The sequence below is a fragment of the Asterias amurensis genome, chromosome 11 (assembly GCF_032118995.1).
Source record: "Asterias amurensis chromosome 11, ASM3211899v1".
Lineage (NCBI taxonomy): Eukaryota > Metazoa > Echinodermata > Asteroidea > Forcipulatida > Asteriidae > Asterias > Asterias amurensis.
This window is the reverse complement of record NC_092658.1, coordinates 2,634,755-2,661,906: the sequence shown is the minus strand read 5'-3', so window position 1 is coordinate 2,661,906 and position 27,152 is coordinate 2,634,755. Positions and strand designations below refer to the sequence as shown.

The following is a 27,152-nucleotide window of genomic DNA, read 5'->3' as shown; positions in this document are numbered from 1 at the left end:
ATACCTTTTAACCTTCTGGACTAGTGCTACTTTTGTGCAGGACAACATGCTTCCGAGCACCAATAATCAAGTTTACTTTTGTTGTTTCTGACCCACAACTTTGTTGATCTGTCCTGTTGTTTCCCCTCTCAGTTGATTTATTCCCCATGCCCGATGCTCCTCTTCTATTAGTTCATTATTTTGCCCATCTAGTTACCCTCTTGATCAAATTCTGTTATTTTTGTTTAATAACTGTTGTGCTTTTCGCTTTAATAATTATTGTGTTCATTATGATTTTGATTGGATCGTTGCTTTTCGTTTAACATTTACTGTGCTTTTTGACGTACTTGTATTTGTCAGGGTAAATCAACTGATAATAATAATAATTAGATAAAATAGTTGATTATACTGGTCTCACCTATTTCACAGTCTCTACCCTGGAACCCACTTGGGCAATTACATTGGTAGAAATTCAGTAGATCCAAACAGGTTCCAGCATTCTGACATGGTCCACTTGCACACTCATTTATATCTGAATCAATTAGAAATGCCACAACATTAATTCTAGTCTTGTCAATAAACAAAATTATGCTATACTTAGCGTAATTTAAAATATAAGTTGCTGAGGTGCTGTAGTTTTTGAGAAATTAGTAAAACATTGTCATGAAAATACGTTTTTACATGTTAAAATAGTCTTTGTCTCATGATCACTCAGACAAAAATGTTTTTCATGACATTAATTTACTCAATTCTCATATGCTACAGCACCTCAGTAAGTAATATTTTAAGGGAAGCTTAAAACTGTGTAAGTTAAGTGTAATCTGTGGACATTGTGTTTTCTTGACCTACAAAAAAGTACCTAGACCCTATTAAGTATGGGTCACAGATTTTTTTTTAATGTAATGCTGATTTGTAAGAATACCAAAGATTTGTAAAACAAAATAAAACATTTCAACTTGTTGAGAAAACAGGAAAAGCCTTCAAAGTATTTAAAGGGACATTTTTCCATGGATTGGGCGAGTTAGTCTATGAAAAACGTTTGTAACCGTTTGTTATGAAATACACAAGATGCTGATGGTAGATTTTGCTTACTTGAGTTGCAGTTGACCCCAGTCCAGCCCGGTTGACACTGGCATGTATACTGATTCTGACCATTGGAACATGTCCCTCCATTCTGGCATGGGTTGCTCTCACATTCATTGGAATCTGACAAAATACAAGAAGTAGGTTTTCAAAATGACTCATACAAAATCAGTTTAGCATCAGTTATTTACAAATTATTTGCAATAAATCAGACAGTTGTTTACCAGTAAAATTAAGTAAGTTCTATAACTGGAATTCAAAATAAGGTTTATTTGCAAAACAACGTGAATGTTATATCAGGTAATTAAAACTATTTCTATTGTTGTGAAGGCAATAACAACTTGATACAAGTTAGTGCACATTCATCATCATGCATGTCATGTGATTCAACTGCAGATGTTTTAAAAAGACGGAACAATAGCTGTTGAAAACGTCTTACCAACCGAGAGGATCTATGGTATAAATGCAAAAAATAGTAAATGGTCAGATGATTCAACCCTCACAGATACTTTCTTGAAGGCTGAAAATAAAGCCTTCAAGAAAGACTCTGCTCGGGTCGAAACAGCTAACCATAATAACTGTTTTGCATTTGTGATTTTTGTAAGAGACAACACAGTTTTTCCTTCAGCTTCAGATTGGAGTTCTACAAGTCTTATACAAATACAGTTAAAAGACCAAACTTAATAATCCACCAAAAATGTAAAAAGCTACCTTAAATATGACGTTACTAACAAGATAATGGTATAAAGTAAACTCACCCTCATTGCAATTGGTACCCTGCCAGCCTCTTTGACACATACATGTATACATGTTGAGTTGGGAAACGCATGTTGCAGTGTTTAAACATGGACTACTCGCACACTCATCAATATCTGGAAACATAATTATATTTAAAGGAGCGTTACAGAATTGGTAAGAAACAAAAATCATGAAGATCACAAATTAACATAAAACTTACAGTCTAATGATGATGATAGTAGAAAGCATCCCATGAAATATTATTGTCTGAAATGTCATAAATTATTTGTTGAGAAATAAATAATCTTATTTCGTGCATGGAGTTTATCACTCAGTGATTGTTTATTCATTTTTCTTTTTGCATCGATGCCATAAAAAAATGTGTTATCGTTTTTTCACTATTCTCTTGTGCCCCAGATGACCAATGGATCTCAAACTTCTACAGGTTTGTCAGTTTATGTATATGGTGGATTACATAAAGTGCTTACACTGCCAGCAACTGTTTGGTTAACAAAATCCAATTCTGTAATGTTCCTTTAACTATTCTTTATTCATAAGAAAACAAAACAATCAATAAAGGAGTGTGCACACAATCCGTTCAGCCAAGCTACCGAGACTCAAACCAACACTTATCAAAAACACCAGAGATTTAGTCCGGTGTTCTTATCCGTTCGGCCATGACACTGGGACTCAAACCCACACTCTTCTGATGGAAAACACCAGAGCCAATTAATGCTGTTTAAGACCTACCTGTTTCACAGTTTGAACCAGTATATCCAGCAATGCATGTACAGCTGTACTCCAAGCCTAGATCTGTGCATGATCCACCATTCTGACATGGGTTGCTCTCACATTCATTTATTTCTTAGCAGAAAACAAAACAAGAATTTTGTTAAAAATACTTGGCAAGGAAGGTGCAATTGTTTTTCACAGATGAAGAGCATTACTTTCATTTCCGTTTTGATTACATTGTATAGTAATTATTATTATTGTATAGTAATTATTAATCATGACAGTTTTAATTTAATCTTTTAATCAGTCTTTTGGCGATGACTAGAGCAAGCTAGTCGAAACATTGAGACCAATTAAGAACTCACTCCGCGGTAGTAAAGTTAATAACGATCCTAGTATTAGTCTCAACCAATTTTCTACCCTTTGCCCAGGTAGTAGTTAAAACGCCCAAAACCTGTAAATCAACTCAGCAGTAGTCAGGTAGTAGAAAACAGAGCAAGACAAATCTCTTAAGAACAAATTCTACCAAGTAGATACACACATGGTGTTACTGATCCAAACCAAATAAATATTGATACCTCAATATCAATGCAATGCCTCAAATCGCATAAACACTTAAAAAAAAGAACATGTCAAATTCAATTCAATTCAATTTAAATAATTTATGTCCATTAAAAGATAAAAAAGAAAAATTTACATGTTAAGTTAAACATAACTTGTCCAAAACACATTCTCAATGTTTGTTTGATTATTATCATTATTTTATCTTACCGGTTTCACAGCGTGTTCCTTTATAGCCCAGTGTACATTCACACAAGAACTGATGCTGACCATTCAAACAGGTTCCATTGTTAACACATGGCCCACTGGCACATTCATTGATATCTGTATCAAGATAATTGAAATATTAAAAAAATACTGAAACAGAAAAAGTGAGGTTTTTTTGCAGGTCTCTATTAGTTACTTTTCTACAATCTTATACAGAATATCAACATTTCAAAAGTTGGGCATTTTACATTCGAAACGCAAACAAAAAGCAGGCACTGAACGATTAATAATGATTTTGAATCAGGCTATAATAAGGAATGGCTTTGGAGTAGGGGACGGAGCTGACTGGAAAAATAGTCAAAACGGCAGAAGTGGCACTGACAATGTCAGCTATGCGATAACTGCTACACACAAACAGTTTGAACTCTTTCAGTGCCATGGTGGTTCTTGTACGATCTATTTAAAGTATTCTGAAAGCCCCATTATCGAACATGTATGATCTATTTCATGCACTAATAAAATGTGATCAGTCATACGTACATGTACAGCCCATACCATACATTTTAACACAAGAGGGCATTCCCACTCAATAATACTACTGATGAGCTTAGGATGTACCAAGGCAACACAAATCAACAAGACACTTTTTGGTTTGGTTAGAAAGACTTGTTTGTTAATTTGTAAAACAGAATTTGGAAACCTTAAGAAGCTTGGCATTTTGCAGTCAAAACGCAAACAAAAAGCGGGCACTGAACGATTAATCATGATTTTGAATCAGACATAAAAAGGGTGGAGCGCGGGTGAGGATCGGGGACAGATCACCCATTAAAAGATGTAGAGTTACTACAAATGAGTTGATTGTGTTTTGTGTCATTTTACTCGCCAGACACAAACATTACAGGAAGCAGCAGCCAAATAAAAGTTGAAGAGGTGATTTAAAGCCATTATACACTTTCGGTAAACAGTATTGTCCAAGTCCCACACTTCGTGTATCACAACTTATATATAAAATAACAATCCTGTGGAAATTTAGGCTCAATCGGACATCGGAGTCGGGAGAAAATAACGGGAAAACCCACTCCTGTTTTCGCGCGTTTTGCCGTGTCATGACATGTGTTTATAACAAATCCGTAATTCTCTTAACGAGAATTTATATTGTTTTACCGTTTTCTCAAAAAGTAAAGCATTTCATGGACTAATATTTCAAGAGAAGTCTTTCACCATTACCTTCTGTAAACCCTGTAAATTATTTGTAAATCTGTGATTTTTTTTTTTTTTTTCTGTACCGAAAGGGTCCAATGGCTTTAATACTTACACAATTCACAAGTGGTACCCTGCCATCCTGGTAAGCAGATACATTCCCATTTTTGTAAGCGATTATTGCAGATTCCTCCATTCACACATGGGTCACTACTACATTCATTGATCTCTAAATAGTAAAAATAAGAAAACAAAAAACTCATTATAAAGCATCTTAAATAAAAAGAGAATTTTAAAGTAATCCTTTAGAAATGTAGATGTGTAAATAATAAAAACTAAAATGTGAAATTCTTTTGTTTATGATTGATTTATTAAAAGGTGGTCACATTTATATTGCTGAAAATCCAGAGCAAATAAAATGTCAACGTAGGAGGAGAAGTCTAGAAGAAAAATAGAAACACACAACCAAAGAAATGTTTCTCAGAAAACACATCTCGGATTAAAAAATGTTGGCATAAAAACTGATATCTTTTCTTCCATAACCACATAATTACTTCTAAGGAAAAAGATTCTAAAAATGCTTTTTATATGGAAAGCTGCTGTTGGCTTCCAACCAATAAGTTGTTATTGCCGATCATTTTAAGAGTAATTACCGAACATATACCTAATTCCCTTTAAAACAGACAAAACGCCAAACCCAAGCAACGCCTTTGTGTTAATCCAGCTCTTACACAGAAATATCTGCTGTGCCTTTAAAAAACGAACCAGTAATGGTTTTAAAACTCAATATTTAAACTCCATGATTCTGACACATCGAGTCTTCAGTCGAATTGTAAACTTACCTAATTCACAGTTGTTCCCACCATAGCCACTTCTGCACGTACACATGTAACCGTTCACTTCATCAATGCATGTCCCAAAGTTCTGACACGGAATACTTAAACATTCCTGTATGTCTGTCAAGAAAGTTGCAAGATAAGAGGTAAATCAGAGGAAAAAAACTAGAAAACCAGATTTATCGATAAGATGACAAAACATGCCTTTGCTTTACGACTTACTGCAAAGGTCATGCTGTCATGGCATGTTGCTTTGGTGAATAGCCCAAGCTACAGGTAGCCTGAAAAATATGCTTTTAATATTTTTCAGTATTCAACTCTTGTGTGAATACTTGTGTGATAACAAATAACATTGATGGCATGCATGAGAGTAAAGCGTTGTGAACATATTACATCGATTCTTTGTTCTCTACACTGGCTAACTATACTCAAGTGGATTCAGATCAACATCCTTTATTCAACTTCAACTTTCCAATGGCCCTCGCACGAATACCCGCTATGGTGATAGAGCATTCTCAGTAGCTGCACCAACTTGCTGGAACAAGCTCCCTCTACACGTCCGTGACTCATCTCCGATCAGCTCAATAAAAACACATCTTTCCAGACAATGTTTAAGTGCTTTGAAACGCCTGTGGAAAGCACTATACAAATGTTAGTATTATTATACACTAAGCCTCCTCTCCTCCTGCTTACCTGTTTGGCAGTTAGTTCCTGACCATCCTGGGAGGCAGGTGCATTCATAATGATCTTGTAGATTGACGCATGTAGCGTTATTTTGACACGGTGAACTTCCACACTCATCAATATCTACAGGTTAAAACAATAACACTTAGTTTGAATCAAGCTACACCAATAGAGCATTAGATTCTCTTCATCATTTGATCTGGTGCACCATTACTGCACCCAAAAGACTTGGACTAAATCTAGCACACCAATAAGAGAACTTAACGTACTTCGGCAAGTCCATGGAACTCTGATTTGTTTCCATTGGAAAATCTTTGTCAAATCTGAGGAACCCATGATAGAGAGACCATGGTACTATTATTCCTTTGGAACATTGTGCTAAATTTATGCTATCTATTTTATTTTATTTCAGCCACATCCAACACACAAGCGCCAATGACAGGATGGGTAAAAACATTAAATTACATAAAATAGCACAGTAATATTATTTTAACAGATAAAACAAGACATGATTAAAATTGAAAAAAGACCTTACATCAAAATAGTTCAAACACCTCTGGACTTGACCTCCCCTTTCCAAGGAGCCCGTGTAGTCAAACCTTAAAACCACTGACCGATTGGAGGAAACCATCGACTTTGTGCATGGTTGTAGTATAATTAGGTGAGGTTACGAGTGTTATAGTTCTGAAAAAAGAACCGGTGGTTGACAAAAACTCAACTTTTTGATCATTATACTCTGGTCGTCTTCATGAGAATGCTGAACTATGTTGCTTCATCTTTGAAAGCAATAGACACTTTTAATAATTGTCAAAGATCAGTATTCTCACTTGGTGTATGCATAAAATAACTAATCGTTAAAAATTTGGTCTCATTTGGTCATTGATTAAGAGAATAATAAAAGAACAACACCCTTGTTGCATTTCTATGTATGCTTTCAGATGCATAATAAAAGGCTAGAGCTGAAGTCTTTTAGTATATGAGTGAGATAAATTACCCCTTTCTTGAAAACCATGTTACTTCAGAGGGAGCCGTTTCTCACAATGTTTTATACTATCAACAGCTCTCCAATGCTTGTTACAAAGTAATTTTTTATGCTAAAAAATATTTTTAGTAGTTACCAATAGTGTCCAGTGCCTTTAATAAGTAACCTAATCTAATGTTTCTTACCGATTGAGCAGTGGGTACCAGTCCATCCTGGTCGACAGTTACATGAATATGCATTAACCTCATCAACGCACGTTCCGCCATTTGAACAAGGAAAGCTAATACACTCATTGAAGTCTAGGTAATAGAAATGAAAAATTAAAAACACATCATTAGGAAAGTGAGATTAGAAAAGTAATAAACAAAATGTTTGATAGAGTCAGATTACAAGTAACAAAAATTGGATTTTGATGCTGTTTTGTTTTTACAGATTTGAGTTAAGAAGGATTTGAAACTTTGCATGGTGGGAGTATAATTAAGTGTGGTTTTTGGTAACACCATGTGAATATATCTTTTGAATAATGTTTTTACTCAAGAAGCAGACTTCATTTGATATTTCAAACAGTATAATAAATTATAATGCTTGTTTGTATAGCACTTGTTCTCAAAGCCCTCATTATTAATAATGGTTTGAGACACGTTTCTACATCTCCGTGAGGCGTAATCTAAAGCCAACCATAGCAAGGAACAATGGGGCAAGCCCCTTGTCTAAATTACAAGTGTACAGGGTTTTTAACATGCATAACACAACACACAAGTCCTACAACTTTATGTCCCATCAAAAAGGACGCAGAATATTGCAGCCAATCAAACCACGAACAACGAGGTGAACCCCTTCTCTGTCCCTTGAACACTCAGCAGGGTGGATATGTGCGCATTACAAGTCTTTATTATTTTTGATTATTATTATACTATTTATTCTCTGTATGCACTTGGCTCTTTTATGTGTATTACACAACACATTTACTTCCTATTCGATGGACAAAGCAATTTTGATTAAGTGTCTTGCTTAAGGACACAAGTGTAACGACAACATGTAGGATTCAAACCAACACTATGAAGATCAGAAACACCAGAGTACAAGTCTGATAAACATTACCACTTGGCAATGGCATGGCTTTACCCCGGTTCATATTTCCTGCAAGAGCAAATTTTGATGTCACATTCACAGGAAGTATGAACCGGCCTTTAAGCCTTGTACACTGCTATTCATCAGTAGATTGATTTGAACACAAAGCTACATCTCATTGACCTTTGACCCTGTCATCCTTTGAGTCATTATTAATCTGTGCTTACTTATTTGACAGTTGACACCAGTGAATCCAGACAGGCATGTACATGTATACTGATTCTGGCCGTTGTTGCAGGCTGCGCCATTCTGACATTGGTTACTGGCACACTCATTCACATCTGAAACACATAGAGAGCAAACAAAGTAGCATCAGTTCAAACATGTTAAGTAAAATGTATCTACTCAAAAAACAGGGGCAAATATTTTGTACCACTGATTGTTGGTAAACAAATTGTCATGCTAGCGGAAAAATTTGCGTAAGTGTAAGAATATTTCAAAGGCTAGAAAACCAAACAGGCAGCTTGAACGTCCCATAGAAAAGGCTTATCCCCAATAGCAAAATATAGCAAACTGCCCCATATGCCTTCCCACAATGCATTACGGTTCTGAATCGCGATAAACCTTATGGATTTTTGGTGTTATGTCATTCGTTGTCATTATTATGGAGAAAGGGGAATTCTTCACAGATTTATAGAGAAAAGAGTTTGTATGGAATTCAGTTCAATGAGTAAAGAAAAAAACGTAAATGAACTTACCCTCTTGACAGTTGGTACCAAACCATCCATTTGGACAAATACAGCGATACATATTAGCATTATTCAAACAGGTGGCTCCGTTCTGACAAGGTGTACTGTCACATTCGTTGATATCTATCACAAGATAATATGAGAAAAACACGTTAGGATTCAAATTGGTTTCCATGAACTGTCACATTAATTTGTATCTATCAACAAGAGAATAAGAGAGAAACATGTCAAGATTCAGATAAGTTTCGATGTCATCACTATCATCATCCAGGCTATTCTTGTGGGGCGTTGTGGTCGAGCGGTTAAGGGCTGTGGACTCAAGTTCTGCATTTTACAGAATGTGGGCTCGAATCCTGGCCTAGTGAGTTGTGACACTTGTGTCCTTGAGCAAGGCGCACAGTTTGGGCGCATTAGCATAGGGCATGTTTATTGCATTGGAGAACTGCGTGCCTTTCAGCGAGTGAAACCACAGAAATACAGTCTGATGGAAATCCGACACCTGAGAATTATTATCCAACTACCAGTACTGGATTAATTTTGACAAGATCACTTTCTGTTCTTATTAAGACCTTAGTATACACATGATGTTTTAACAGTAGGGCGCCCTCACCTTAAGGTAAAAAAAAAAGCTGTTCAATGGCCAAAACCTGTGCGCCGGGCATACAAATCTTTGTGTTTTGATTGTTTCAAATGGGCATAACATGGGGAATATTTACCCCTGCTCCAGAGTAGGGGTAAATGGTAACTCCAGGGTACCCTTGAAACATGCAACCAGAACCCTGTGGAAAAGGGACCTATGCGAGGACAATGAAGCCAGGGTAACTGTGGGGTAAAACAACTCCTGGACCTACCCAGGGATTCCACAGGGATAAGAAATAAAGTGTGAACAGGGCTATATGAACAAGTACCAGTGAGTTTACCTGTTGCACATGTGCCTCCCGACCACCCATCAGCACAGACACAACTGAACGAGGCTACATCATTGAGACAGGTTGCTCCATTCCTACATGGGTTGCTGGCACATTCATTAATATCTAGACAAGGAAATTACAACAAGAAGAACATTTGAGAAGCAACAAATAATAGTATTAAAGAGAAACTTGTGCAAAGAGTTGTAGATCGACTCTACCAGAATACGGCGGATATTAACAAATGGATACAAATGCTGAGATACAACGACCTATTAAAAAATATACCAACTTGAGTGCAAACAACAAAAACAATGAACACTATGCACATGAAATATTCAATATCAACATAAAATGCATTTTCATTATCAACTTCATAGCACTGTCATTCAGACACACGAAGACTAGTATCTGAACTTTATGTTACCAAATATGTATAATGAAATAACCAACCTGTAAATGGTATAGCATTTGGTTATCAGAGTCATAGGATTGGAGTGAACATATATCCCATATCCTTTCAAATTAGAGTTTTGCCCTTACAAAATCACACACACTTGCTTTACTCATTTTTTTAACCTTAAAACTTTAAAAGAAATATTTTGAGGGAAGTTTTCCACTGTGACAGTCTTTACACGACAAGTGTGTAAATCTCTCAACCTTTATATTTTCGATCTTACGCATCACCGAGCTCCATTTCCCGCCTTCGTGCATGACAAAACTAATCAGGCTCCACAATACTTATAAGCAACATGCAGCATCAGAGTCCAGCTTTCTCAAGAAGACGATCAGAGCATACTGATCGAAACGTCATTAGAGATAGTCATTACATGGTGTTACTGCCAACCTTTCTATATAAATCTTACTAAAGTTGAAGGCATGCTATAAAAACAATGTAATGAAGGATTCTTTCTTACCAACACTGCAGGTTACTCCTGTCCAACCAGCATTACAATCACAGTTAAAAGCATTCACTTGCTGTATACAGGTTCCATTCACACAAGGGTTACTGGCGCATTCATCTATATCTGCAATTTAGGAACAAAAAAGATGATTTTGATAAGTAGATTAAAGAGTGACAAGAAGTTCTTAAACAGCCGTTTAAAACTGGAAGCCAGCCATGCGCAGCCAGCCAGTCTTAAACAGCACCAGCTATGTCTTTATCAGCCATGTCAACACCCCCACATGACGCACTCTCCACCAATAGGATTAGCAAAACTGTTTGGGGTATTATGAATATGCTTTTACACAGTTACATTCGTGGCGTCCATGTTCTTATGGTAAAGGCTTCAATGGACTTCAATAGACTTTTCTTATTTAATCACAATTTCTGATTTTTCTGATGGCCAAAACAATTAATAAATCATGCCTGCCATTACTGTTCACTTGTCAACCGTTTCTTGTAATTGAGCACTGTCGTAGCTGCATATTCCCACGGAATTAAGATGATACCAGGAATGCTGTCTTGAAGATCACGAATAATGCCAGCATGCTTTACATTGTAGCATGAGGTAGAAGACCAAGTCTTAAATCTGCAAATAATGCTAAGCGTACAACAGTTATGCTTAAGACAGAGACAGGTAACCTAGCAATGAATAAGCAGATGGGAACATGTACTTACCAGTCTCACAAAGAGTTCCAGTAAATCCTGAGACACAATTACAACGATACCCATTGACTTGATCTAAACAGAAACCTCCATTCTCACAAGGGCTGCTATTACATTCATTAATATCTGTAAACAATGACAGAGATACGTATGATAAATGCGAGGACTGGGCAATGCTATGATACAATGTGTGGCTGAAGTAGAAAAGTTAACGTTTTTATCAGGTACTGTAGTCACATGACATGTCTCCAACCCTTGACCACAAAAACAGTGGCGTGTCATGGCCGAGCGGTTAAGAGCACCGGATTTAAGCTCTGCCCTGGTGTTTGATCAGCAGAGTGTGGGTTGGTAAGCAACTTGCAACAGCTAATTCTATTTTCTCTTTTTTGTTTTAAGATGGGAATATGGTGACAGGAACAAAAACGATCGATTGAAATTGAGTACTTACTGGTTTGACACTGCCCACCAGTCCACCCTGCGACACAGTCACAGCTATACTGATCATTCAATAGGTTGTTGCACTGGCCAGAATTCATACAGGGATTACTAACACACTCGTTAATATCTGTGAAGAAAAAACAACAAATATTATTTATCAATATATTACTCTTTTGATTGTAGTGAACTCAGTAGAACATATCCACCATATTTTGTCCTTTCACCATGCAGGATTCTCAGGCTGCCTAAATCGACAGCTTCAGCTACGACTACAGCTCTTGCTAGATTTACAAATCACGCATTGAAGGCAATACATCCTCAGACCTTAGCAACAGTCCCAGAGCCATAGTTGTAGCCCTATAGTTGTGCATAGCGCTCACACTTTTCTAGTGATTATCATCAAATATGTACAGTGGGCTGATCTCCGCCAACAAATAAACTCTGTTTCAGAAGGGCGTTATAACGCCCTATACGGCATTATAACGCCTTAAAATAGGGCGGGTGTTATAACGCCCTATTTGGGCGTAATAATGCCTATAGGGTGTTATAACACCCTAAATTACGGCGTTATAACGCCCTATTTCTCAATTAGGGCGTTATAACGCCCTAATTTTATGGCATTATAACGCCCTATTAGGGCGACGTCATAATTAAGGGCGTTATTACGCCCTAATTCTAATTCTATTCTTGTTTTCTTTTGTTGCTACATGCCTTTTGGATGTACTGTAGTCTCCTTTACACAGGGAAGACAAATTTCATGTTTTTTATCATGACAATAATATGTTTAATCTTTAATAATTATTTAGACAGTTGAGAAAGATTGAAGTTTTGACTTACCCACATTACAGAGGGTTCCAGTCCATCCGGCTGTACATGAACACATATACTGATTCCTACCATTGGAGCAAAAAGCACTGTTCATACATGGAGCACTTTCACACTCATCAACATCTACAAGAAACAATCAAGAAATATTCAATGTTTGTTTGTTTGTTCGTTTGTTTAGATGATCTTCCTGGCAAGGAAACAAAGGGATATAGCGGCCTAGTTGCGACAGCCAATCTCTCTCACACAACTATTGGCTTGGGTTAACGTCAATGATAATGAATTACACAAATCAAGAAATTTTGATTCAGTAACTAGACGGCAATATTTATTCTAGTCATTTTGAAATCAGAAGTTAGCTTGGTAGGTATCGAACCTACAACCTTGTGATTGCAAGTCCTGCAGTCTAACCACTGGACCAAATGATAACCTTATATTTCTCATCATTTTTTCTCATCATTTTTTCCCAAATCTTCCCTACTGCTTTTACCTTTCTATAATCTTCAAGGTTTACCCCTTTTTCTCAGTTTCATTCTCTTTTATCTCTTATTGTTTCTACTGTTGTACCATAGGCGGTATCTTTATGGATAACAGTATTAAAACAAAGATTATACTCTTGTATAATTGTTTTGTCAATGACCTAGATTGACAAACAACTTATTTTGTTTCGCATCACAAATGATCTGTGCAAAAGAAATAATGTTCAGCTTTGATAAAACAACTATTTTCTTCTTGAAACAAGCTCTGAGCAAATTTGAGTGTATTACCAGGGATGTGGTGCTGTTTATAAAAACCAACTGAACTCTGAGCGGAAAGCGCGAAAGCATGTGAGCTTGAAACTCAATATTAACATTTATCTTTGGTTGTAAAAGCCCTACTCTGCAATACTCATGTTTTTTCTTCATTTTTTAAAAATAAATTTGATTGTTAAATAAAACTGGAGACATCCCATTCCTGTATTACTTACCCGTTTGACAGCGTGTCCCAGTCCAACCAGAAGTACACGTACAGTTATAACCATTCACGTCATCAACACATGTTCCACCATTCACACAGGGTTGGCTGGCACATTCATTTATATCTATAAAGACAGTAAATACAATTTTGAGAGAACGCTTGAAGAGCCTGACCTCTTCCTTTTTTGTTGGTCAAGAAACCGTGAGACAAAGAACTCCTTGTAAAGAACCAAATAAGATAAGTCTTGCATCAGACAAAGCACATGTTGCTGTTAAGGATAGGTTAATTATTATTAAGTTATAAGTTATTATTATTATTATTATTAACAATATTAATTGAAAGCTTGTCAAATTGCGGTCATTTGCGGCCGCTCAGGGGTTTTTGGTACAAGCAGCTTATGGCCACTATTGTCTCTAAAGGGGTTACGGAAGACGAAGAAGAAAGTAACATGTAACCGATATCACAGTTGATTCCTCTCCATCCACTAGTACAGGTGCATCCATACTGATTGAATAGGTTACTACAACCAGCTCCGTTCTGACATGGGTTACTTGCACACTCATCCACATCTAGGGGAAACAAAACGTACATACTCATGGTTAAGTAATTTGCATATTGCTGTGGAAGAGCTGACTGGTTAACAAGATATGAATAGATTAATACAAGTTGCTCCATTTTGACATGGGGTACTTGCACACTCATCAACTCCTAGGGGAAAACAAGATATGAATATTCATGGTATGTAATTTGCATATTACAGTGGCATAGCTGATTGGTGTGAGAAGGCGAATTAGAAGAGGTGATTGGTTGAAATCTCACCTTCAGTACATGTAGTTCCTTGCCATTCAGGTTGGCATGTACAGCTGAATGCATCCACCTCATCAACACAGATTCCATTGTTCTTACAAGGAAAGCTTGAACATTCATTGATATCTACAGACAAGAAAAGAAATGGTTAATAAATCAAAATCAACAAAATAACAGTTTTTTTTATTATATGTTATCGATGGCAAGTTCTTGTGAAAAATCAGAACACAGAATGTACAATGACCTAAGATTACTTAGCAACACTGTACAGCAATGTAGTGTGGACAATTCAAATTGAAAGATTCAGGGTTTTCTAACCATAATAAATCTCGTTTTTTCTAAGCAAAGATTTAAAATTCAAAGAAGCCTAACAACAATTGCTCAAATTGTTTGTTAAAACTGAGTAAATTTCAATGGCTGTGGGGTCGTGCTACCCTTTTCATCTTTTATTTAAAGTCAGTCCAACTTCTACATTATGCCATCAGCCATTTGCTTTATCCCTGCTAGTTTATACATAATTATTTTATAGCAAACCCAGTCTGTTTTTGTAAATGTTTTCTTGTTACCTGTTTTTCTTGTCTCCTTGTTTGTAGTTTGTCTGTCTAGGCTGTTTTCTCCAAGCTTTGGCTTAATCTATTTACATAGATAACTATTCTCCCTCCATCATTTGGCTTATTATTTTGCTCATCTTTAATAGTAATGTTCTTTGTATTTTGTCGTTGGCATTTTGCAATGTCATCATTTGTTTGTCTTGTCCCTGTTTCTTCTTCGCCATTTGTTTGTTTGCCTGTATAAAGGCTGTTGTCTACTAGCCTCAGCTTACTCTAACAGCCTCATGCTCTCGCTCCTTCTTGTAAATAGCTAATTCCTAGTTAGTTAGTTATTATTTGCTCTAAGATAATATTGTTTCTGTACAATCTAATGTGTTTTTGATTTTGTTACCTTTCTATGTACTGTTTAATTCTCACAATTGTTCTTTTTCTACAAGTGTATGGAATAAATTTATTATTGAATTGTATTGAAAAATATTTTTATTATGAAATATCTTGAGAAGAGGAGTATGCGCCAGTAGTTGTTATAGCGCCCTCTTGCGAGGGGTTTGTCTTTGTTTACATCGCCATCTTTGTTGTTGCGATCTTCTCCGTCATTCTAATTGGTATTCTGCTGTTGCTACTTTGTGGTGTTGCATCCTCCTCCTACCTTGGCGATGAATGAATTGGTGAATAGAATTGGGAGTGGGTTGGGGGTGAGGAACTGTTATTACTTTAGGGGGTATGTCTTACTTGTGAGGCAGCGAGTGTCGGTGTAGCCAGCAGCACAGGTGCATGAATATCTGTTCATATGGTCGACACATACGGCTCCGTTAGCACAGGGGTTACTCAGACACTCATCAACATCTAGTTAGAAGATCACAACAAGAACAATTATGATGATGGTCGCCAGACACACAAGGCCCGAAGGCCACTCAAGGTGTGGGCTACAATTATTTTATTCCAGAGGCCGTTGCCACCAACTCCTTTTACATGCCATACGGATGTAGGCTTGGGTATCATCAGTCTGAAGCCTGTGATTACATAATGAGGATTCTGACAGTAATAAAGTGCAAACCATTAAATATGGACGAAATAGTTGTATAAAAATGTTCTTGTTTTTCATCCACAGTTTCTGGTTTATCAGTTTGGCTTAAACCCTTCAGAAACCATAGCGGCTTGTACCAATTTGCCCAGACCAGCTGCAAACGTCCACAATACTTGACCAAATTTTGCTCAAACAATAGGGTCAAAGAAAAGGTTTGAGACTTGATTGACATTTTCCATAGTTTCCCATGTAAACATAGAATCTACAGATCATGAAACCAAAAATCTGTATACATGTATCTGTTTCTTATTAATAGTCCTAACAGTTTAACTGATAAAAGTGGAGGGGAAAAAAATCAACAATGGTGTAATCTTATTGTTCTTGCAAGGTACAAGGTAATCAATCATAAAACATTACTTTGTCTAAATCAATACTTTGTTGAAATAGCTTTCATTTAACGATGAATAACAAAAGATTTTGAATGCCTGTTAGTATTCATAAATATCTGTTACCAAGTTATATTTCTATGCTAGTAACTATTTGATGTATATTACCAATAGTTCCCAGTACATAGAGTTAAAAAATGTGTCAGTCAGGGAAACTGATTGCGTCAAGTTTTGAATTAAGTAGTGTTCATTGTTTGTTAATTTATCCCTACCTTGGTCACATCTAGCGCCTTCCCATCCAGCTGCACAGTCACATGTAAACTGATCCACCTCATTTCTACATTGTGCATTGTTCATACAAGGTCCACTGGCGCACTCGTTGATATCTGAAATACAAAAATACAACATTAAGAAGTTAGCTTCTCTCTAACTCATGTCAGTTTCACATTTCTGCTAAAAACAGGCCAACTTACCCAGAGCCTGTGGTGCCCTGTGCTTTTGCTGTGGTGCCCCTTGCAAAATTCCAATACAAATCGATGGAGGTGCCAGGCATGTAAAAATGACCAAATTAGTATACAAATAGCTGACGCTACTCGTGCCGAACTCGAGACATTGTGACCATGGGTTTGTCCAATGTTAGAAATTCGTCTGTGCCATCCAGGCCCATCCTGGGCAGCTTAAAAAGCTTGATCGTGTTGTAGGCCGATGGCGTTGAGGTCGTCTATAAGCTTTGATATATAGGTGCAGCAGAGGCTTCCACCCTGTCGAAAGGGTTCTGATGGCTGGTTTTGTGGATTTAAGAAGGTAGCGAGAGGCACCTCAGGTCTCCGAAGAGCATGGCCAATCAAACGAAGATGACCTCTCAGCAGGGTTTTTGTTGTGCAGGTGTTATGTATGTGCGAGAGTACAAGTCTTTGTTGGAAAGTCAAATTAGTATGAAAAATGCATCTAAAGCCATGAAATCTATGAGTAAATGAATATTGAGAAGAGTAACATGTAACAAAGGTATCTCTTTTCAGTCATGAAGAAGTTATGAAAGCTCATAAAGTATTTATTAATATATTAGTTAGTCTTAGGTACTACCACTACCTTCCTTCTTTGCATTAACAGTAGTAATAATTCTTAACAGAAAAGTAAAGTAGAAGCCCTGATTGCAAAGTTTCTTACCATTTTCACATCGTGTTCCTTCCCATCCCGAAGCACAGACACATTCATAACCATTGACAGCGTCATTACACTGGCCAAGATTCAGACATGGGTTGGACAAGCACTCATTAGTATCTGAAAATCAATTAAAAAGAGGTTCGTTAGTTAGCACTCAATAAAGGCAGACAATATTGGCAGTTACTCAAAATAATTATTGGCATAAAACCTTACTTGGTATCGAGTAATGGGGAGCTGTTGATAGTAAAAAAACCTTGTGAGAATCGACTCCCTCTGAAGTAATGTAGTTTTCGAGAAAGAAGTAATTTTCCACAAATTTATTTCGAGACCTCAGAATAGATTTTGAGGTCTCGAAATCAAGCATCTAAAGGCACACAACTTCGTGTAACAAGGGTGTTTTTTCTTTCATTGTTATCTCGCAACTTCGACGACCAATTGAGCTCAAATTTTCACAGGCTTGTACTTTTATGCATATGTTGAGTTACACCAAGTGAAGTGACTGGTCTTTGCCAATACAGGATTGGCAAAGATGACAAAATAGACACAGACAGCAATCATGCTTTGGTTGATGAACCATGCATGCAATAGCAAACGAAACCTGTAAACAATTTGGCTTAACTTCAATTTTTAAATATTGAATGGCTTCATAAAAAAATCTCCACACTGATGAACAAAATAATGGCCCAGATGAACAAGGATATTTTAGTTCAAAGGTCTCTAACACCAGTAGTTGTCAATGGCTTTTCCTGGCTTACACAAACAACTTTATAGTTTTTACGTTAACATTGAACTTTGCAAGCTGTGTTATTTGGGACAACTCAAATTGCAGAAAATTTCAAACAACATCTGTACATGTCATATCAAGTGAATGGAAAGACCATTGCAGGAAAGCCAGGTTACTTGTGAATGCAAAGCAAAGTTTTACATCACTGAGCTGATTTAGCAGCGAAAGTTTCGCAGAAATGTTGAACACAGTTTAACTATTGCAAATTATTCATTGGGAATTTTGTGGCGTCAAAACTCCTATCGCATTTTGCAGGAAGTATGAACCTGGCTTTAGGCATAAAGTATATACAAAGAGTAAACCTATTGAGAGCTTACAATAAAAAAAATGTCAGAGTATATAACCTTTAAAAGAAAATTGGGAAACTTATCTTAGTTTTAGAAGATACATGGAACTGGAAATGCCTAGTTTCATCTCAAAAAGTAAGACTTACCTATTTCACAGTTGATACCAGTGTAGCCAGCTATACACAAACATAAATAGCCATTGACTAAATCATTACATGTACCACTATTCAGACAAGGTGAACTGACACATTCATCAACATCTGTGAAAATAGAATAAAAATGAAGAAAAAGTTACTATTAGTTACTAATAAGGGGAGCGACGTTATAAACAGACAAATAGATAGGGGTTATTTCCTGTAAGGTTTGTGGAGCGTATTGAAGTATGAGACGTATTCATTAATAGCACCACGTAATGGTTTACATAGTGCCGTGGTGCCATATAGTTATGTATAAAAACTAGAGGGCGCACTGGTGATGCTGTTTACACAAACGCAACGGGACTGCAAGGAGACAGGCGCGCCATTCTGTATGCGCGTTGAATACGAAGTACACGTTGGAATTTTCGTTTATTAAACGCTCACGCGATGCTGTTTTGTCAACTTAAAAAATGGCCGCACAAACACACGCTGTGCGATGCATGCCTGTTTTGTCAACTTAGAAAATGACCGCATGTGCACGCATGTCGGGCCGCGTATATAGGCCAATGCGCCCTCTAGTTGTTATATATAACTCTATGCGTTGTGCATGCTGCCGACCAGACCAGGAACACCAAGGTGAACCCCTTCTCTTAAAGGCAGTGGACACTATTGGTAATTACTCAAAATAATTATTGGCATAAAACCTTTCTTGGTGACGAGTAATGGGGAGAGGTTGATGGTATAAAACATTGTGAGAAACGGCTCCCTCTGAAGTGCCATAATTTTCGAGAGAGAAGTAATTTTCCACGAATTTGATTTCGAGACCTCAGATTTAGAACTTGAGGTCTGGAAATCAACCATCTAAACGCACACAACTTCGTGTGACAAGGGTTATTTTTCTTTCGTTATTATCTCGCAACTTCGATGACCGATTGAGCTCACATTTTCACATGTTTGTTATTTTATGCATATGTTGAGATACACCAACTGTGAAGGCTAGTCTTTGACAATTACCAATAGTGTCCACTGCCTTTAAGAATTAGTGCACTGGGTTCTTTTCAAGCATATAACACAACACATTGTACATGTACATATCAGAAGGAAGTAGCATAAATGGTCAAGTGTCTTGGTGAAGGAGCCAGTCTACTTACTCAGTTCACATTCATCTCCTTGCCAGCCTGCTGCACAACGACACATAAAGCCAAACTCCAGATCATTACAAGTAGCACCATTTAGACATGGCTGACTGATGCAGCTATCAAGATCTAAACAGAAAGTACAACAAAAGTAATTATTAAATTTTCACTTGCACATGATGAAAAGACCTAGTGGGTTTTGGGGCACGTCAAAAGCTTTATTTTTGAATGGGAAGGGCACCAAGACAGTTTCTCCGTAGTAAGGGGCACTCTGTGAGGAAACTGTACAATTTCTACTTGAGCATTTCAAGGGCACCTAGGCAATGACCAAGGGGCATGGAGGGAGACAAAATCTCCTTTGTTTAATTGTATGAAATAAACCGATAATAAGGTACATGTAACATTTGCAGTAACACCGCGTGAAAATCTCTTTTGTGTAGTGTTGGTTCTGAAAATAACCAGTGATTGATAACTCACGATTCAATCAGTATGCTCTGATCCTCTTCAAGAGAATTAAATAAACCAATAATAATAATAATAACAGTCCTGTATGCTTTGGCTTAAAAGGGCAAGATCACCACGAGACATTTCCTCCAAGAGCACCCTATGAGGAAATTGTAAGTTTCAACTGGAGCATTTCAAGGGCACCAAGACACAGACAAGGGGGCAAAGAGGCAATCGTCTTCATTACCTGCATGAAGCATCAGGCCTGTGTGGAATTAAAGATGCAGTGTGTATTCATAGTATAGGGAGAAAGCAAACAAAGGGCCAGATAATCCGCCCAGTTGGTAGAGCACTGGAACATTAATCCAGAAGTCGTTGGTTCAAATCCAGCTCTGGTAAATTTTGATTTGGTTAAAACCCCAAATCGTTACAAATTTACCCAGTCAGTTTTCCCTGCTTGCTATTTATTATTTGTTTACAGTTGTGTTACAACTGACTTAGTCCTAAGCAGATTTACTGTGCCCCTTAGTTTTCGCAAATTAACTGAACTCAACTTTTTGCAAACTTTCTTTGATTGACAACTCAACGTTTCAACTGTGTGTCTTCAGGAAAATGAAATGAACCAATACTAATAATAATGACCCATCCTTACCTGCTCTGTAAGTCAAGCTGAATCCAGAATACTGATTACTGCCGTCACTTCGGAAGGTGACCCAAGCTTGGTTACCAGTGATGTCAAAGACATACGGGTTACCATTTTGAATGACCTGACTGGTGCCGTCCAATTGCTCGATAGCCTGGTTAGGGTTTACGGTAGATCCACTGCCGTACTCAAACTGATCGTTCTGATCAATCTCGACCTCAAAGGCAGTAATGGAAAACTGAAGGTTCTGTGCTTCAACGACTTGAATGAGGTACACGCAGTAGTCGAAGGTGTTGTAGTTGTTGGGAAAGTTGGGGGACTGGATGACACCATTATTGCTGAAGTAGTTTTCTCCACATGTTCGAACTGCAATGATTAGGGGTTTCAAAATGGTTTAAACATCATACAGAATTAGGTAAATAGTTGATGGATCTATTTTGCACGGCATATAGATCTTTCTTGTAGGAAGAATATTTATTAGCAGCAAAACTTAAAGACGCCAAACACCTTTGGTAGTTGTCACAAACCAGTATTCTCACTTGGTGTATCCCAACATAACATCCCTGTGAACGGTTGGGCTCAACTGATCATCGAAGTTGAAAATACATCCTTGTTGCACAAATGTGTGTCCTTTCGTGCCTAAAAAGGCCTGAAGTCCTTTAATATTTTGAGTGAGAAATAAACCTCTTTCTCAAAACTACATTACTTCAGAGGGAGCCATTTCTCACACTGTTTTACTACTATTATCAACAGCTCTCCATCATTTTGAGTAATTACCGATGTTGTCCAATGCCTTTTAAAACATATACTTACCTGATGTCAATGTTAGTTGACAATTGGTACCGTGGCTCTGCCCATAAGGACAGAGACAGACGTAGCTATCAGTGGGAGTTTCTCTGCAGGATCCAATTGCACATGGATTACTGATACATTCTGTACAGGGGAGACAACAAGATTAAAATAAATGATTTAGTAACAATGAATTCAAAATTACTTATTGCATATTTAAAAATCTCAGATTGGCTTAACTCCGTCTTATTGCAAATCTTCTTGCACCTTATACACCCCCTCTCGCACTCTTCGTTCTTCTGCTAAGTGCCTTTTAACTAATCCTAGAACCTCCTCATCGTAAGGCGATCGTGCCTGGCCTGATTGTGCTCCTAATTCTTGGAACGCTTTACCTAATAACATCAGATGCTGTAGTTCTCTTCCATTGTTTAAAAACTTGCAGAAAATTCATTTATTTAAATCCACATACACTTAGCTTGTTACATGTCTTGACTTAGATTACTCATTGTATAATTTTCATTGTATTCTATATTTCTCTTTTGTTGTATGTTTTGTTCTGCGCCTCGGAATAGGGTCTTGTACACTACATGTTGATAGATGGCGCATTAAAAATGCATTATTATTATTATTATTATTATTATTATTAACATATCACTAAGTACTACTAGATCAAGAGATTGTAAAAACTCAACAAAAATAATTCCCTTCTATTACTGAGTACACAATTCATCATTGTGTAGAAGAGTCGTTTTTCACATAATTACCCTTTTCCTGAGAATATATCTTACGAATTTTTACAATTGATAAAGAGTTGAGCTTGTTACAAAAAGCACATCAACAAGCACACCACTCTCTTACTAAGAGTAAATTAAATGGCCATTTTCTCTTCAACGGTTCCCTGGTCATTGACTTTATGTGCTCTTTGAATTTTTGTTATATCAAATATGGTTGGATTTTGTCATTTTTAATGTTGGTTGGTTTGATTAACATCAGATATTAGAGTCCAACTAATCATGTATTTATGACAAAATATAAAAATATTGTTTATAATAAAAAGAAGTTAAATATTTTTTGACAGATCATAACTTTGTTATTAAATTATATCCGTGTTTTTACTCTGACTGAGAGGGATGTTGTTGTTTTCCTTCTTCAATATCGTAGCGTCATACGTTATCGTATATGTCTCGTATATGAAACGACACACAAACACCCTAGTTACGAAAGACAAACGAAACATTGTCCTGTTAGTGACAAGGTGTTTTTCAGTTCAAACAATATGAAGAGGCACCTTATAAACCATCACCGTTCTGAGAATGAAGTGAAGGAGGGTGACTTCCACAAAGACGAGTGACGAATCAGAATCAGATGATGTCGATGAAATTGAGGGGGAGGATGGGGAGGAGGATGAGGAGGGTGACTTTCACGAAAACGATAGTGATGAAACATCAGATGGGGATGATAATGAAATTGAGGAGGAGGAGGAGGGGGACGAGGAGGAAGATGACTAACAGGAAGACAATAGGGACGAATCAATACACGATGATAACAATGAAGGTGATGATGAGGAGGAGGAGGAGGAGGAGGAGGAGGAGGAGGAGGAGGAGGAGGAGGAGGGCTGTGAGGAAATCTACGAAGATGATAGTGACGAGTCAACAGATGATGATGAAAATGAAGATTGCGAGGAGGAGGGGGAGGAGGAGGAGGGGATGTACGAAGACGAAAGTGACGAACCATCAGATGTCGATGATTTTGAAAATGAAGAAGCAATGGAGGAGGGGACCTTTTATGAAAATAATAGTGATTGATCAACACATGATGGGAACAATGAAAATGAAGAAGAGGAGGCGGATAAGTTATATGAAGTCGAAAGTGATTTATCAACAGATGTTAGTGATAATGAAAATCAAGAGAATGAAAGCGGGAGACGTCCAAAGATAATGCATTTTTCGATAAAGAATGCTTCACTAACGTTTAAATGATGACTGATTTGTAATCCTGAACCCCGAAGAAATTGGTATTTTGTTTTCTTTGGTGTGGGGTGGGGGTGAAAACAGAACCGTATTGTCAACGTAATATTTTCACCGTATATAAAAGCTTCACATAAGACACCATACCGTACGTGTACGAGAACTGTTTCGGTAAAAGTGATATTTTGTTGGATGGTTTTTTCTCTAGAAATTATATAAATTAATTAATAATATTTAAATCATATTATACAAATAATTTCATCGTACATATTGATGCGTATGAAGTGATCACACGTTTTGATGATTTGATTAATAATAAGCTCACATCAGTTAATAATAATAATACAAAAAAAGTACCCTGGTTGATTAAGCTTTGTTAAGCAACTATTATAATGTAGATTATATGGTCTGTTAAAGCTTTTGTCTAAACAAATGATATGTTTTGAATTTGAACAGTAAAGACGATCACTTTGGAATCCCGTTTCTTTTCATTTTGAGTTTCTTGTCCAACCGTGTTCGGTATTGGGATGTGGTGTCATTGACCAATCAACTAATCGGAACGGGCACACGGACACGTATGGGAAACTTGTCCAGACGCGTTCGGGAATTGGATGTGACGTCACAGACCAATCTACTAATCAACTAATCAGAACGAGTATACGGGCACGTATGTGGAACTTGTCCAGACGCGTTCGGGAATGCGATGTGACGTCATAGACCAATCAACTAATCAGAATGGGTATACGAGCACGTATGAGAAACTTGTCCAGACGCGTTCAGGAATTGGATGTGGCGTCCTAGACCAATCAACTAACCAGAACGAGTATACGAGCCCGTATAAGAAACTTGTCCAGACGTGTTCGGAAACAGGATATGACGTCAGTTGGACGAATAAGAAACTTGTCCAGACATGTTCGGGAATGGGATGTGACGTCATACAAATTACTCCACCTTATAATGATAGTAATTTATTGAACTTATTATTGCGCTATATTATTATGAGAATTAATCCATACAAAAACGAACAAATGCGTAATTACATTAAAAATCCATTAAAAGTTACAGCAATCCATTAAAAAGTTACAGCAAATAACAAAAATCCATAAAAAAAAAGTTACAGCAAATATCAATCAGTGAAAATTACAACAAACACATGACACTACTCCGTCCCCTTGTCACACAGCCGTCGAACTTATTAAAATCATGTTCGGGAATGGGATGTGACGTCATACAAAGTACTCCACCACCTTATAACAATAGTAATTTATTGAACTTATTATTGCGCTTTATTATTATGAAAATTAATCCATACAAAAACAACCAAATGCGTCATTACATCAACAATCCATTAAAAAGTTACAGCAGTCCATTAAAAAGTTCCAGCAAATAACAAAAATCCATAAAAAGGTTACAGCAAATATCAATCAGTGAAAATAACAACAAACACATGACACTACTCCGTCCCCTACTTGTGACACAGCCGTCGAACTTATTAAAATCTGTGCGAACATCAGCCGCTTCCGTCGTAATTACACAAACACATGACACTTTTCCGTCCACCATTTTGGTCACACAGACGTTGAATTTAATCATAATTACACAAACACATGACACTACTCCGTCCACCATCTTGGTCACAGACGTTGAATTTAACCATCATTACACAAACACATGACACTACTCCGTCCACCATTTTGATCACACAGTAGTTGACTTTAAGCATTTAATAAGTGCAGAATAAGCGACTTCCTTAGTAATACATAACACCAAATGCAAGGGTGACACCGGCTACACAGACGGGGTAGCACTAGAGACAACGGGTAAGATAAATAAATTTGAAGCTGCAAACACACATATACATAAACACATTCTAATCCTCGACCAACCCTTTTTATTCTTCCACGACGGTTGTCAGACGTCTCGGTTGTGCTGCGTGGTTTTGTGATGCGGCGCTTCGTGATTTTAAAAAATCACTAACGCACCGCGAACTGGGTACAAACAATAACGGTTTGCACTCAGTTACACTGTCGTGAGACAACTACTGCGGTGTTTTCAAACACCACTCAACATAATGCCATGCATCATGTTAACCCCTACCCCACATATCGGCCCTTCGGGCCTCCCGAACACTGCCGTGGGCCAAACCCCTTACCACTGCGTGGCTCGCCCTAATTTCATTAGCCCACTTCCGCCTGGGTCGGCACACCCAGCCTACCACCGCTGCGCGCATGCGCGCTAGTCGCTTGCTGGACTGCCGCGGGGTGTGCGTTCCTTCATATATACTACTGTCGTTTTTGTATAACGTTAGCATTCCATTGCACGTATAGGCCTACCATGTATTTATAATGTTGTATCTCTTTTCTTTTCGTTTTTATTCGGACGAATGCACAAGCAGCCCTTGTCAGAATTGTACTTATATTATATAGTTCATAGACCTTTCTCTTGCAACGTCACAGCCCGAGTTTTTGCCAATCCAGATTGGAAAACTATGGCCATACGTGCAAATCAAGAATTAATGTCGCTATTTTTAGTAACAATATAAGCAATCTTGTTGATTGTGTTTAAAACAAAACAACTTATTTTGAGAGGTATTTTGTTTCATTGAAATGTCGGACCCTGTTATAAATTGCATTCTAACGTATTTTTAATAGTCCGACGAAGAATTCTTACTTTAATTAGTTAATAGTCCGACGAAGATTATTTTATTTAGTTTAAGTTTTACAACGAAGATTCTTAAGTTTATTATAGAGTCATTGTTTCAACTTTCACCTCCGTTTCAACTTTCACCTCCGGTGTTAGTTTTTTCTTAGTTTTTATAATTCCGAGAAACATTTGTTTATAGCACCACCACCATAATTATAGAGCCCTTCCTTATTTGATAACAGGGTCCGACATTTCAATGAAACAAAATACCTCTCATAATAAGTTGTTTTGTTTTAAACACAATCAACAAGATTGCTTATATTGTTACTAAAAATAGCGACATTATTTCTTGATTTGCACATATGGCCATAGTTTTCCAATCTGGATTGGCAAAAACTCGGGCTGTGACGTTGCAAGAGAAAGGTCTATGAACTATATAATATAAGTACAATTCTGACAAGGGCTGCTTCTGCATTCGTCCGAATAAAAAACGAAAAGAAAAGAGATACATTATTATAAACACATGGTAGGCCTATACGTGCAAGAGAATGATAACGTTATACAAAAATGACCATGGCAAATTCACGCAAGCTGCCATTATTTAGCTTTTGACAATATTTCAGTCTTCCAAAAGTTCCCAACCCAGTTGTGTGTGTATTTGGTTTACCACCGCAGAGCAAGCTACCTACCACCAACAGCCAACGATTCTACCGTGAACACAACCACGATCACAAACAGCAACAACTCCTTCATTTTGTCAAAAACACTAATTATCTTTCTGTTCTCAGTTTGTGGCGCACTAACAGCTCAACCTTTAGTGGTGCTGGT

General features: G+C 37.2%; 1 protein-coding gene across 1 annotated transcript in view; it reads right to left on the bottom strand.

The window, feature by feature from the left end:
* LOC139943832 (uncharacterized) overlaps positions 1 to 27,152 on the bottom strand; it is a 50,847-nt gene extending 23,695 nt beyond the window's left edge. Inside the window, exons 1-27 of the mRNA XM_071940664.1 lie at positions 27,014 to 27,152; positions 21,739 to 21,858; positions 20,935 to 21,291; positions 19,854 to 19,967; positions 18,712 to 18,825; positions 17,498 to 17,611; positions 16,603 to 16,716; positions 15,650 to 15,763; positions 14,379 to 14,492; positions 14,015 to 14,128; positions 13,570 to 13,683; positions 12,615 to 12,728; positions 11,788 to 11,904; positions 11,352 to 11,465; positions 10,648 to 10,758; positions 9,743 to 9,856; positions 8,832 to 8,945; positions 8,301 to 8,414; positions 7,188 to 7,301; positions 6,030 to 6,143; positions 5,343 to 5,456; positions 4,616 to 4,729; positions 3,304 to 3,417; positions 2,551 to 2,664; positions 1,821 to 1,934; positions 1,072 to 1,185; positions 398 to 511 (exon numbers count right to left, since the gene is read on the bottom strand). Coding sequence (XP_071796765.1) covers positions 398 to 511; positions 1,072 to 1,185; positions 1,821 to 1,934; positions 2,551 to 2,664; positions 3,304 to 3,417; positions 4,616 to 4,729; positions 5,343 to 5,456; positions 6,030 to 6,143; positions 7,188 to 7,301; positions 8,301 to 8,414; positions 8,832 to 8,945; positions 9,743 to 9,856; positions 10,648 to 10,758; positions 11,352 to 11,465; positions 11,788 to 11,904; positions 12,615 to 12,728; positions 13,570 to 13,683; positions 14,015 to 14,128; positions 14,379 to 14,492; positions 15,650 to 15,763; positions 16,603 to 16,716; positions 17,498 to 17,611; positions 18,712 to 18,825; positions 19,854 to 19,967; positions 20,935 to 21,291; positions 21,739 to 21,858; positions 27,014 to 27,077 — 3,277 coding nt within the window. The 5' untranslated portion in view covers positions 27,078 to 27,152. The remainder of the gene's footprint in view (positions 1 to 397; positions 512 to 1,071; positions 1,186 to 1,820; positions 1,935 to 2,550; positions 2,665 to 3,303; positions 3,418 to 4,615; positions 4,730 to 5,342; positions 5,457 to 6,029; positions 6,144 to 7,187; positions 7,302 to 8,300; positions 8,415 to 8,831; positions 8,946 to 9,742; positions 9,857 to 10,647; positions 10,759 to 11,351; positions 11,466 to 11,787; positions 11,905 to 12,614; positions 12,729 to 13,569; positions 13,684 to 14,014; positions 14,129 to 14,378; positions 14,493 to 15,649; positions 15,764 to 16,602; positions 16,717 to 17,497; positions 17,612 to 18,711; positions 18,826 to 19,853; positions 19,968 to 20,934; positions 21,292 to 21,738; positions 21,859 to 27,013) is intronic.